General features: G+C 48.3%; 4 protein-coding genes across 4 annotated transcripts; 2 read left to right on the plus strand and 2 right to left on the minus strand.

The window, feature by feature from the left end:
* Window positions 1-2535: 2535 nt before the first annotated feature.
* On the minus strand, window positions 2536-4173 carry Pmar_PMAR008176 (WD-repeat protein 51A, putative; the record flags this gene model as incomplete). Its single annotated transcript, XM_002768946.1, has 9 exons — window positions 2536-2681; window positions 2738-2909; window positions 3008-3150; window positions 3333-3436; window positions 3485-3589; window positions 3634-3755; window positions 3796-3893; window positions 3938-4061; window positions 4105-4173. 9 exons carry the CDS (start codon window positions 4171-4173, stop codon window positions 2536-2538), a joined length of 1083 nt encoding a protein of 360 aa, XP_002768992.1.
* A 1268-nt stretch (window positions 4174-5441) lies between these two features.
* On the plus strand, window positions 5442-5607 carry Pmar_PMAR008177 (hypothetical protein; the record flags this gene model as incomplete). The annotated part of the gene is made up of 1 exon (XM_002768947.1): window positions 5442-5607. A coding segment is annotated over one exon (166 nt), but the record flags the coding sequence as incomplete, so codon positions are not given.
* Window positions 5608-5675: 68 nt separating this feature from the next.
* Pmar_PMAR008178 (conserved hypothetical protein) lies at window positions 5676-9183 on the plus strand (the record flags this gene model as incomplete). The annotated part of the gene is made up of 5 exons (XM_002768948.1): window positions 5676-6373; window positions 6612-7350; window positions 7394-7567; window positions 7611-8234; window positions 8423-9183. The coding sequence occupies 5 exons, from the start codon at window positions 5676-5678 to the stop codon at window positions 8951-8953; spliced, it is 2766 nt and encodes a 921-aa protein (XP_002768994.1). The 3' UTR covers window positions 8954-9183.
* Window positions 9184-11285: 2102 nt separating this feature from the next.
* Window positions 11286-12412, minus strand: Pmar_PMAR008179 (Leucoanthocyanidin reductase, putative; the record flags this gene model as incomplete). Its single annotated transcript, XM_002768949.1, has 2 exons — window positions 11286-12209; window positions 12254-12412. The coding sequence occupies 2 exons, from the start codon at window positions 12410-12412 to the stop codon at window positions 11457-11459; spliced, it is 912 nt and encodes a 303-aa protein (XP_002768995.1). The 3' UTR covers window positions 11286-11456.
* Between the last annotated feature and the right edge of the window lie 272 nt (window positions 12413-12684).

Below are 12684 nucleotides of genomic sequence, written 5' to 3' on the forward strand. Positions count from 1 at the left end.
GTCCGCTGGTCCCGTTAGTTTTTATCGACCTTTCCTCTTTTATTCCTGTTATGACAGGGGATTTCACTGCCGCTCTTTACCACTTTAGCGTGCATTAGGCGTTGTAAGGGCGATACGCCAACAGGCGTGTAACGCCCCGGTAGGCGTTGCGTTGCGTTGCACCTTTGGCTCGCCTAACAGCGTGATCAATTGTGGCGTCACGTCAGATTCTGTTCGTCATGCTTCCAGCCCAGAAGTTCTAGGAACTTGGGCTCTTTGCATTCGTGGTACTGTTCTGACCTTGCGACCTTTGATAAGGACGTAAGCGTTACTGGTGCTTTGCGAGTCCCGCCTTCGACTAGCGGAGCGACTCCTATATCTACAACTCCAGTTAGTACAACTCCTGCCCCATTGGATTGGCGCAATGTTCCGAAGAGTTTTCCGAAAGCCCCTCTCGGACTATTGGGTTCCTCTATGTCACGTTTTCGTCCTTCCCAGAACATTTCTTTTGAGTCGGTACCACCTCTGACTACGAGGAGACCTTCCTCTGCCAGAGCGACAAGCAATCTATGTGTCACCTTTGGGATTCGCTATGACTATCAATATGCTCACTGATTCCCAAATATACCGAAGCTCCTACTCACCCTGGTCGTTATGCATGGATTTGGAATCATTGTTATCCCAATTCTTATGGCCCTGGTAAGGTGTGGCGTGGGCATCTCGATGCTCAGCGTGGAACTTTGGTGACGTATGTTATCATTACCTTAATGGACCTTGGGTAATCGATCATGCAGTAATGGCAGGGTATGGCAGGGTTGGTTCACGATGATGTGATCGACCGCCCTTTAGTTGGCAACGTCTTACTCTGCCATGGTATCCTGAATTCTTCCAATTCGGATGATGCGCTATATTTGCCGTCGGCGTCGGCTCTGTTGAGGTATTGTTAGGAGTGTGGAGCGTATCCCCATCTGATCACCTATCATACTCAGTATGGTAGACCTTCGAGTGAGGTTATGAATGGGTGTAACATAATTTTCTGTTGTAAGTGCCATTGTGAGGAAGGGTTACAGAGACTCTTGAGATGCGGGTTTACCTTCGCCTTTCAACCTCCGGGCTATCTGTTCTCGCCCGTAGCGAGAAAGCGTTCACGAATCCTTTTCGCGATCAGCATGGTAAGTTCAGTGGCCTCACAAAAGAAGAAGTCGTCTGCGCTTCCTGATCGCTCCTACTTGACTCATGAACCTTCGGTCTGGTGTACCTTTGGCCGAATTTTAGGACCACCGTCATCTGAATTAACGCGGCCCACGAATGTTCTTCGGTGAAGACCTTGCCGTCTCGGCTGGCTGCATTTGGCGAAAATACGGCAAAATTCGCTACAATTCGTTGCATAATTCGTTATTAACGATGATCACGCTTAATAAGCGTGATCCTGGATATGCTACAAGACTACAGCATTTCCGTTGGTGCTCTTGAGAAGACCTTAGATCTTCATAGAAGATCTTTGTAATGCTGAAGGTATCATTTGTGTTCTTTTTTCTTGTTATTTGCTGTTTAATGTTAGCTCACTGGTCAGACTTTAGTTTTCGGAATGGTGTCAAGCTAAGGGGGGGAGGTATGTAGACCTTTGGAAATGACCTCAGGTTCACTTGCTTCCTTAGATCGCTTGGCATTCCTTAAGCCGGTCTGAGGTAGACAGTTATTCATCGGATTTGCACCTTTGGCTTGCCTAACAGCGTGGTCGATTGTGGCGTCACGTCAGATTTTGTTCGTTGTGCTTCTAGCCTAGGAGTTCTAGGAACTTGGGTTCTTTGCATTCGTGGTACTGTTCTGACCTTGTGACCTTTGGTCACTTGTAGTCACACACACCTAAAGGACTACACTATGGTCTCCCATGCCCAGGCGTATGCAGTACCCTAGCTATTTTACATGGAATGCAAGCGAAGACACGGACAGTGTGTTCCTCGACCTAGTCAATATTGAATACTCCTTTGGGACCTACCATCGCAATCTCTTAGCTCATTGGATGTAGACGAATTATGCATTCATTAGGATTATCACACAGAAGGTTTTAAAAGTCCGTCCACAGTGCGCACGCGAGTCGCTGAGTCAACCTTCTGGTAATAGACCAGGCGGGCGCTGGTCTCTCTTCATGGTGATAAAAAGCCTCTACGAATAAACTCGAAAAACTCGGCCGACCAATTCTGTGCGACGAGAGGTCGCATTAATTCAAATCGCAGGCAGCATGTGAGAGACACCGTATCATTAACTGAGGCAATGCTGATGATCGTGGAGTAGTAGTGCTGTCAAGCGAACTTCACGCCGTGCCTTCAAGCCGCTTCGATCACTACTAAAGGCGCTTCACTGTCCGATTACCACGACCCAGGTTAGTCAATGATCGAGATCAGCTTGCGTCACTCTTGGCGTTATCTTTGCCTTGGTGAGTGGTAATCATTGGCGTCAGAATTGGTTGTATGGTCGTTAAGAGGTAAGGACAGCTTTGGAACTTTCAACCCAAAAACTTCACTTTTCGAGGCACTGAATCACACATGAGCATGACTAGTCTTCTTCTTCCTCTTCTTCGCTTTCTCGATAGCCGATCTCCATGACTCTAACAACGCCATCGCCACCGCCTACAGCTACCAACTCCGCCTCCTTCGGCTTGCCAGAGGTGAAGTCAACTGTGAAGCATCCTTTATCCACACCTAATGGGGGCTTGAGTGCGGCATCAGTGACTGCAGCAGCAGCAGCAGTAGCCAACCTGTGAGTGTGCCCAGAGTTGTCCAGTCACCAGGCTGGTCGTCGGAACTCTTGTGGTTATGCATGACCTTAGCCTCGTTAGAGCCGCTTCCACCAGCACAGATGAACTCCCCAGATCGACGACCTTTGTTGAACTGTGCTGCATACACCATACACGGTTTGGTTACGGCGCCCTGAGGCTGACCAAATAGGCACTGATAGTATCACATATCAGATTGTTGAAGCAGATGGAGTGGTAAGTGAGGAGCCATATAGGTAGAGGGTCGCTCACTTCGCTCGTCCAAGGAATGTCCTCAATAAGTTTTCCCTCAGCATAATCCCAGATCTGCAGTTGCTTGTCGATCCTCCAACTACCCGTGAGGATGCGTTTCCCATCATTGGTGATGTCAACGCTGTCGCCACAGATGTGAGGACCTGTAGACAAGTGCCATCGACTTGTTGCCAAATCACACCAAAAATACCGGAAAACGCACCGGAGGGCGAATCGAACGCCTGCGCCTCCCGACGCCCCAGGATTTGAAGTCCTGACCGAGCACCAGCCCGGGTCACCAGTGCACCATGAGAATTTTATACTACTTTTCGCTACCCCGACTCACCATATATCGAGCGCACACTATGCCCCATTCTAACGTCCCAGAACTGCACCGTATTGTCCCAACCACCAGTAACTATGACATTTGGGTCCTCCTTCGGATGGTACCTATGGACCGCATGCCCCCAACTCCGTCAGCTCTTTCAAACAGTTTACTTGAGGCTGAAGACTCTATTAGAATGACCAGGAGTATGCAAACTATCTCCACCCTTGAGAGTCGTGATCAACGCCTTGGTGTTCTCATCATACACGGAGACTCCCCTGATGCAACGCCCCCTGCAACATGCATCTACTAAGTTGGTCACCTTTCCCTTCCAGCTGTGGCGAACTGACTGCCATCAGCGGCATAGTCCACGCAGAACAATTGATTTCCTTCCTCAGTGACCTCATGTATGCATGCGCCGGTCGCGACGTGCCAGTGTGACACCTACTTCAAATCGAACAAGGGCTGGCAGTCGAGCTCCTACCACTCCAGCAGCATTCACACTGACTAAAACGTTCTGAGACTTTACTGAGGCCCCCATGGGGCGCCAACGGATCTGTGTAACCGGTTGGATTATATCACCTACACAGTCGTGCAGGTCTACAGTACGTACATCGACATACTACCTGTACGACGTGACTGTAACGTGTAAGCCTCCTTGCCATCACGACAATTATAGATTTTGATAAGACCGTCACTGGTAGAAGCGGCCATAAGGGTGTCATCAGGCGAGAAACGAACACAGAAGACCTACCACTCCCCATTGAAAGTCTCCAACAATCCAACAGCTCACCTCAGCCGGCTGTTTGTCCTCCTCTACGGTCTTCCTCTGGCGGCCTGCCTTAATACCAGGGCTGACCATCTGAATCACCAGGGCTCCTGAGGCGACTCTTACGATGAAGCATTACGAATTTCGAAGTGAGCATGCGACTATTAGCGTTCTTGAACTCGGCCTTAGCTCCGCTAACGCCTGATCGACAATGACTATGTCGCATTTCCACCCAGTGGTGAACATACTGCTATTGACTGAAGGCTGCGGTGCGGTAAGTGAGGTCATATCAGCACTAGTAATGGGATGAGCAGGAGAACTATGATAGATTGACTAACAACACACTTTAGTTAGTGGGAAAATCACGAGGTGACTGAGGGTACTCTATCTTCATCTGGTCACTAATATACGGTCTCCATCCCGAGAACACTGTCCTGTTGTCCTCTTCCACACATTCCCAGACTCTTCCTGGAGAACGGCATGTCGGTGTCGACCCCCCACTGCTACCATCCCGAGAAATGTGGTTATCCTCTCTCGAGAGGAACTGTACGAGCTGACCTCAAAACCAATGCATGGAAGAACCGGAGCATATTGGGCGACAATGTCATGCTCTACCGGAAGAGGGCTGGACTGTGGCGAGACACGCAGCACCTGAACGTATTTTGTATCTTGCGCCGCCGCCGCCCATGGTCTGCGTCGCTCCGCTGTGAGTGACCTACATTTTTCAACCTCGACTCATTTCACGCGTGTATGCATAGCAGAACTCGACATTCTTCAGACTACAGGATACTATAGGTCAGCGCCTTAACTACGAAAGAGACTTTGATGCATTCCCTCGACTTGCCCACCAGGCCCCATAATATGTGGCCATCCTTGAGACGCCGCGTAGAACGCGAGGAGTGGAGACGTGCGAGGCGAACTGTTTTGTCTTTCCCTAGGCGAGTCGGCTTGACTTCACGTCTCGTTTGCCGTCGACGAGGATACATGAGGCGTGAAGTCAGTAGCCACTTCTGTTCGCGCTTACGAAGAGTTACAAATCTACGTCGGGGTGAATCCCCTACGAATATCTTGAAAGAAACCGTTTTAGATTTTCCCAGAGTTCAGAGGCTTGTCGAGTGCATGAAATCGTTCAGTTGTAATTTTATATGTCAACGATGGCTGATCACAAGAGTGGAAAGAGTAATAGTCTCAACGACTTGTTTAATGCAAAGGTAGTAATCGGGATGGACGAGAGCCTACCTCGTGAACGCCCTGATTTTAAATTTGGTCCCCTCATCTGGGTTTCCTTAGAGTAGAAATGTACAAAAACCAACACGAATCGTCATCATCAACATACATGAATATTCGCTCACATCATTCAGGTGACTTCCCCTTCGAGTAAGGAAAGTGATGAGGACAATGGTGAGCTCGTCCAGCAAAATGACCTGACCATATTCGGCGCGGACGCTACTATGCTCGGGGAGACCTTTCGTGGCAGCAATCGGGGTTCATCCTCATCTAGTAATAAGCCCAGAAGTCGAACTGCAAGTGATACCACTAAGCATAAGAAACTCAAAGGGACCATAACTGGAGTATTGATACCAACCTGCGAGAATATGTGGGGCGTTCTCATATTCCTGAGGTTCTTCTACGTAGTCGGCAATGCTGGTGTTGGCGAGGCATGCTTGGCCGTGGTCCTCTCCTTCATCGTAGCTTTCTGTACAACCTCTTGCCTCAGTGCTATTGCCTCATCTGGCGGTGTGGTCTCTGAGGGTGGCCCTTATCATATGCTATCGAGGTCCCTAGGGGCATACGCTGGGGCTAGTGTTGGTATTACCTACTACCTTGGCTTTGCTCTCCTAGGTGTACTAGAGTCTGTTGGTGCTATTGATGCATTGGCTATGGCTGTCCCCGATCTCATCAGCATACCCGGGTATCACCAAATATTCGGTGGATCTCTGGTCCTTATCTTAAACGTAGTGGTCTGGGGTGGTATCCACGTAGTCACCAAACTCGGGGTCTTCTTCGTGGTGGTAGTATCTCTGACCATCCTCATGTTTTATGTTGGGATATTCGTGTCACCACAGAGTGAGGCTATACAATTGGCTGGTGTCACCGGTCTCAGCGCATCGACCCTTGGCAACAACCTTGGGCCCTCTTACGATGATGGTGTTCGCTTTGGTACAGTGTTATCGATAGTTTTCCCGTGCTTCACTGGAATATTATCGGGAGCTAATCGTGCTGATGTCCTACGAGATCCACCCAAGAACATCAGAAATGGCACTTTTGGAGCTATCACGATTTCCCTCTTCATGTAAGGAATTTTTGTCACTCCGCGACGCTTCTCAACTGAGCTCAGGAGTTTCATCACAGAAATATATATACTAATTCGGGTAGAAGGGTACAGGAAACAACAAGAATTTCCTAAAATTTTCTCAGAATTTTCATATTGTCGCCCACACGTAGTTGACCATGTGCATATTTCCCTTCAAACTTGGCGATGGTTTTGGAAATACATAGTTCCGCTTGGTTCGTCCACATACCCTTTTCAGGTACTTATCTTTCATGTTCCTTTGGGGTGCTGTAGCCACTAGTGACTATCTCAAGCATGGTCCTCCTGCTGCTGCTACTCATCTTCGTCGACTCGTAGGAGTTGATAATGAGGAGGCTAGGACGATCGTTGGGCAGATCGTATGGCCCCATAGGATACCAGCATACGTTGGTATATTCATCTCATCGGTATCGCAGGCTCTTCAGTGCTTCACAGTGGCGCCTAGGCTCATGCAGTCCATTGCTGCTGATAACCTGCTGCCTCTACTAAGGCCTATAAGCGTACTCAATCGTAAACGAGAGCCGGCCAGGGGGATTCTGGTCACCGCAATTTTGTCTATTGCTCTCTCTATGATTGGAAATCTCGATCTGATAGCACCACTTCTGACGATGTGCTTCCTGGTCTGCTATGCCTTTATGAATGTGTCATGCTTGATGCTCACCTTACTCAAATCACCGACATGGAGGCCCGCTGGAATCTTTAGGAAGCGCTTCCGGTTGTGGTATATAATCTCATCATTCGTGGGTGTTGTCGCTTCCCTCGCGGTGATGATAATAGTATCTGTTTATTGGACCATCGGCGTATTGGTTCTGGCAGCGCTACTTTATCTCTATCTCGATTGGGTAGGAGCCGAAGCTGAATGGGGCAGTGGCTTCGCTGGTTTACGTTATAACTTCGCCCTGGCCGCCTTACTAGGGCTACAGGAGAAAATTCACAATAGAATCAATTGGAGACCTCAGGTGGGAGCAAACTGTATTGTTGTCATCATGTTTGTTATGACAGGTCCTTGTGCTATATCAAGCTGGTTGCGATGCTGCTTATTCGGATGAAGATCAGGAGGAGCACACCCACTCGGGGGCGCGCTGTCATGATCTGCTTCGTTTCTATGGTCAAATGAGGAAGGGCCGCGGCATGTGTATAGCCTCGGCCATAGTCGTAGATGGTGACGATAAGAGGGTAATACAGTACAGTGAATCTAGTCCCTTAGCGTTCATCTCAGGTCGCGGCTGAGAGGAAACGGGTTGCCGAAGTGATGGCTAAGGAGTCTTTACAGGGCTTTGCAGATGTCGTTGTAGCACCATCATTTGGGGAGGGTTCATCGTATGCAGTGCAGTTAGCTGGAATTGGAGGTCTACGGCCCAACTCGGTCCTCTTGTCCTGGCCCTCGGACTGGCAGGGCCATCCTGATGCTGCATATGAGTTCGTACGGCTACTACAGTTTGCCACCAATACAGGGAAGGCGATCATGTGTGTTAAGAACATATCGTTTATGCCTGTGGGGGAAAGGGCCATACCTATGAACGGCACGATAGATGTATGGTGGATGATCCATGATGGAGGCTTCCTACTACTATGTGCTCACTTCCTCAAACAGCATAAAGTGTGGAGAGGATGTCAGGTTAGGGTGTTGCTGGTCATGGAGCACGCGGACGATGAGGCAACAGAAACTGCCAAGAGTAATTTGAGGAAATTGCTGAGGGCTCATAAACTACTAGATGATGTCGTCATTGAAGTCGTGGTCCTAAACGATGATGCTATGATAGAACCTTATACCTATGATTGGACGATTAAGGTCACCAACAGAGGGGAAGACTTTGCGGCCAAGGAGATGGGCTTCAAAAGAGTAAGTCGAGTAATTCGAGATTTCACATCGTCGTTATTCATGCACTAGCTGTAGAATAGTTCGTTGGCCCTTAGTGTAAGAGCGCTCGTGCGATAACGTAGTCGCGATCATCGGTGGCGATCGATAGAGCTAGTATAAGAGCCTCAACTGTGTTTATATATAGAAAGTGTATTTGTGTTTGTTTTCAGCAAAATACTCTCCCGACCAGTCTAGATGATCTCTTCAATGGAGTACTTCCAGGGGAGCAGCACCAAGTGGCCTCCAGTCTGCCGCATCACCCCTCCCGACAGAAACGTCGTGTACCAACCATTAAGGCCTTCGATGAGGAACTCGAATGGAGCAACGAATCAGATCTTTTGTCCAACGTTCACAATAAGATTCAAGAGCGTCGAAGCTACATGGACCGCCTAGCACAAGTCAACGCCTTCAGTTCGAACTCCCAATCCGGCAATTCCCTCAAGGTCCCGTCTGGAGCTGCTTCCCAGCGTCAACCAGTGGCTCATCCTAACAGCGCAAGGCCGTACATGAGGATGAACGCAATGATAGCGGAGCGAAGCAAAGACAGTGCTTTGGTGATGATGAATATGCCGGATATATGGTCAACGGAGACTCAGAAGGATTGTGCCTCCTATATGGCCTATTGCGACTGTCTTACCAAGTCGCTTGATCGGGTTTTGTTACTACACTCTACTGGAATGGAGGTCTTCACTCGCTTTTGATAGTCATTCGGCACCACGGGAATTGTGTTAATATCTGTAAACATTATTTTCGATCATTTCTTGAGGTCTTGTCGCGAAGAGCCATCTCTCGTGCTGGGCCTCGATGACAATAGTAGAGTCTTTGTTGTTATGTTATTCATGCTTTAAGAAGCGGCATTATTAGGCTTTTCAGAACTATTATCGAATGAAGCTGTTGTATCATTATCATCATCAGCCCTCAAGAGGCCGAAACGCATCGCCTTTGTTAGTCACAGACTCGATGGCTTGAGTTCGTCAATTCCTACATACAGAACACTTTGCCCGAAGCGTTACCAGTCGTAGTTCAATGGTGTCCTAAGGAGGTTGTGGTTACAGCTAGCGTGTGTAATGCTAGGAACTCGATGTGTTCTTGTCTGGTTTGGTCTTGGGATGGTCTCCGACTTTAATGATTCTCCATTGCACTCGAACATAGTCGTCTGGTCACATGGTTGCTCAAATACTATCAGATGTGTATTGCCACATATATGGGAATTCGCGTATGTTGTTTCCCTCGATGGCATTGACGATGCTTGTCTCCACCCATGCTGGCAGGCATGTATTAGAAGACTTCCGATCATACCAGGAATTGTATTTGTTCATCCATGGTAGTCCCATCGTCGTCATCGCCTTCACTCGGGGATATGCTCGGCCTCTGTGGGCCAGCTCATGATAAAGCCGACTACTGGAAGCGGAGATTCGAGGCCTCCCAGAATGAGATATGGCGTCTCAGAACAGCACCGCCTCCCGAATGCTCTGCAGAGAATCTGTGGTTACCCATGCTCTTCCTCACGATCGGCTTGATAGTTGCCGTGAGAGTCGTCACTAGAAGGGATAGAGCCGGCAGAAAAGCACTGTTAAAGAAAGTTGATGCTACGCTCAAGAAGAGACTCAGCGAGACTCCCCGACCTCCGGCAACCCGACTGGACACCAGCCCCTCGGTTGCCTCGCTCCTTTCTACCACTACTATGACATGTAAGTCTTTCGTGGTCTCGCCTGCTTAGGTTTGGTGGTTTATAGGTCCGTCGATTTCGGATCGAGGAGATCTGTCACCCAAAGACTCAGTTACAATCGCTAAGCAAGAGGAGTTCCTCCGAGGCCTCTTTGGTGACTACGAGAAATTAACGCCCACGAAAGCTAGTAAGCATATTCTGTCTTGTTCTCGCCTTGATTCACGCTAGCAGGGTCACGCTCTGGAACATCGTGTACCGAGCGGTCATGCACGGTCAACAGTTCTGCATCATCAGAAGATTCGAATGACGATTAGGTGAATATTGTGAATGAAGATTTCTCACTAACACTGTCAACTGCATTTGTCTACAATTTCTAATGATATTGATATGTGCATATCGATCAATCTACACCAATTCATACTTGCATCCTAGCGTGAACCACGGCTCTGCTTCTAACACATTCTGGTAAGCGTCTCGTTAGTTTCAATGCTGGGAACGCTTACCTTAGCTATTGTGAATGCGTACAGTATTAGAAAAGAGACAGAATAAAGAGCCCCTGAACAGCCTTATAGTTGCTATTGCATGATCTTCAAAAGCCTAATGTTTCACAGAAAGGCACCTGTCGCCTTCGCTTGCATATCGGAAGACACTTGTGAATACCAGCCTGCGTTCGATAAGTGGAATACCATGCTGTCGAGAGGCAGGACTGAACAATATAGTAGAGGAGTCCGATTGAGAGCTGACTAAACGTGTTGCCTTGTAGATCGATGATGCTCGGAAGGGCATTGGTGTCTTTGCTCGAATGGGGGATCGATGTCAAAGTCGTGCCTATCAGTGTCACACCATAAACTTCGTAATCATTCTCACACACTATCCGCATCAACAGTTGTGTGACCGATCCCCCTCCTATTATCGATATGATAAGGGAGCTCGAAACCGTAATTGTTAGGAGTGAATTTCTGTCAACAGTAGCCACGCGATTCCCCAGTAATCACCGAAGTTGGGGACGACCATCACAGCAATTTTTTCTTGACAGGTGTGAGAGACGGTCTTTGGCATCCCTCACGATGATTCCGGGATGTCACCATAATAACGCTGAGTTCTCGTCTTAACCCTATCTTTGAGAGGAACTCTAAACCCCTGGCAACCTTCCATGGGACTAATTCGCGAGCAATGAAACGAGTCTACTCTACGTGTCTGTTTTTATGGTCATTCCAGAATAGCTATGGCAAGCCTTTACGCATCGCTTGACAATAATTTGGAATCGCGACTTCTGTGTCGTATTTGGAGTGGATACACGTCGAACGCAACCGCCTCACGATCATTTAGAAGAGAGCTCATTGTTCCAACAAAGTGGTAATGACCGATTGCTTGAACATTGACCAGAGCTCACGATGAGGGGAGGTGCACGAACCTCTCACTTAGAAAAGTGAATAACAAAGTATAAGATGTGAGTCTCAGACACTCTATTTAGGAATGTCTAAGACTTCCTAGCGCTGCAACTATCAGCCTAGTATATATGAGGTGTTCGAGATTTACTCCTTGTCTGCGAAGACGAAAGAAGGGTCCGAGAGGCACTTTTTAATCGAAGTGAAATTGTAGTCTGCAGGCAATATTGAGTTCCCCGAAATAGTGTCAGGGAAGTCGAGTTTGTTCATGCCACCCATACAGAAGATGGAGTAGAGAATAACCCAAAGATCATTCTCCTTCTCGGCACGCATGAGGTGGATGAGCGTGGCCTCATCAATGTGCTTCTCAGGGAAGTCCTCCTTCGGCCAGAGCTCCCGGACCAACTCGATATTCTTTGCTTGAGTGGTGGGATTGATCTGGAACTGCACATACTTGTTGATGGTTCTATCGTCAGTAGCAGCATGCGCAATCATCTTGCCTAGATCTTCTAGACTGTTTGTGAAGAATAGAGCGTGCTTATCACCAAAGCTCATGAGAGCTCCGCTGTTTTTTAGTGAGGGGAGGAAATAACCGAACAATCCGCCGTTGAGAATAGACGTCCACTGCAAACCAGACTTGGCAACGAGCTCTTGCATCTCCTTCTTGGCATCAAAGAGATCAGCCAATCCCCATGGAATAGCCCCAGTATGGACACCGAACTCATCAGGACACAATCGTTCGACAGTGCCACTCTTGACTGCAGCATTGATGACATGGCCTTCGACATCTCTGATTACCGCAGCAGAACCATGCATAGCACAAATAACAGTGTCAACCTTATTGTCACGAAAGACGGCAGCCAATGCCTCTTCATCTTTTTGATTTGGAACTTCAACTACCTGAAACGATACGTATACTAACAGCGAAGGGTTTATAAACTGACCTTGGCACCGGCCTTCTCGAGCTCCTTAATGATACCCTCTTTACTCGAGATACTACGAGTAATGGCAATCACTTTATGGCCTAGCTCCAGAAGAGCAAGACTGATGCTCTTGCCAAATAACCCGGTGGCACCGACAACGGCTACGGTCTTTTGAGACATTGTATTAGAATCTGTATAACTTAGGCTAACTGCCAAGTAATATGAATGGAGACAGCTCCTCGCATTGCATGCACGTGCGAGGAGATCCCGCCGGGAAGTGGACGAGGAGACAGTCCCTGCAGCGAGTTGATCTGCCTTCTCAGTCTGGGGCCCCTGTGTGGGTTAGCCTGTGTGGTGAACTTCAGGGTTAACAATAAAGTAGAAGTCAAACTTCCACTTCAGCCTTATATTTGGTATGACAGCGCGTTTCTGGAATGTCGCGAACAGTGATG

This window comes from Perkinsus marinus (assembly GCF_000006405.1).
Source record: "Perkinsus marinus ATCC 50983 genomic scaffold scf_1104296966738, whole genome shotgun sequence".
Taxonomy (NCBI): Eukaryota; Perkinsozoa; order Perkinsida; family Perkinsidae; genus Perkinsus; species Perkinsus marinus.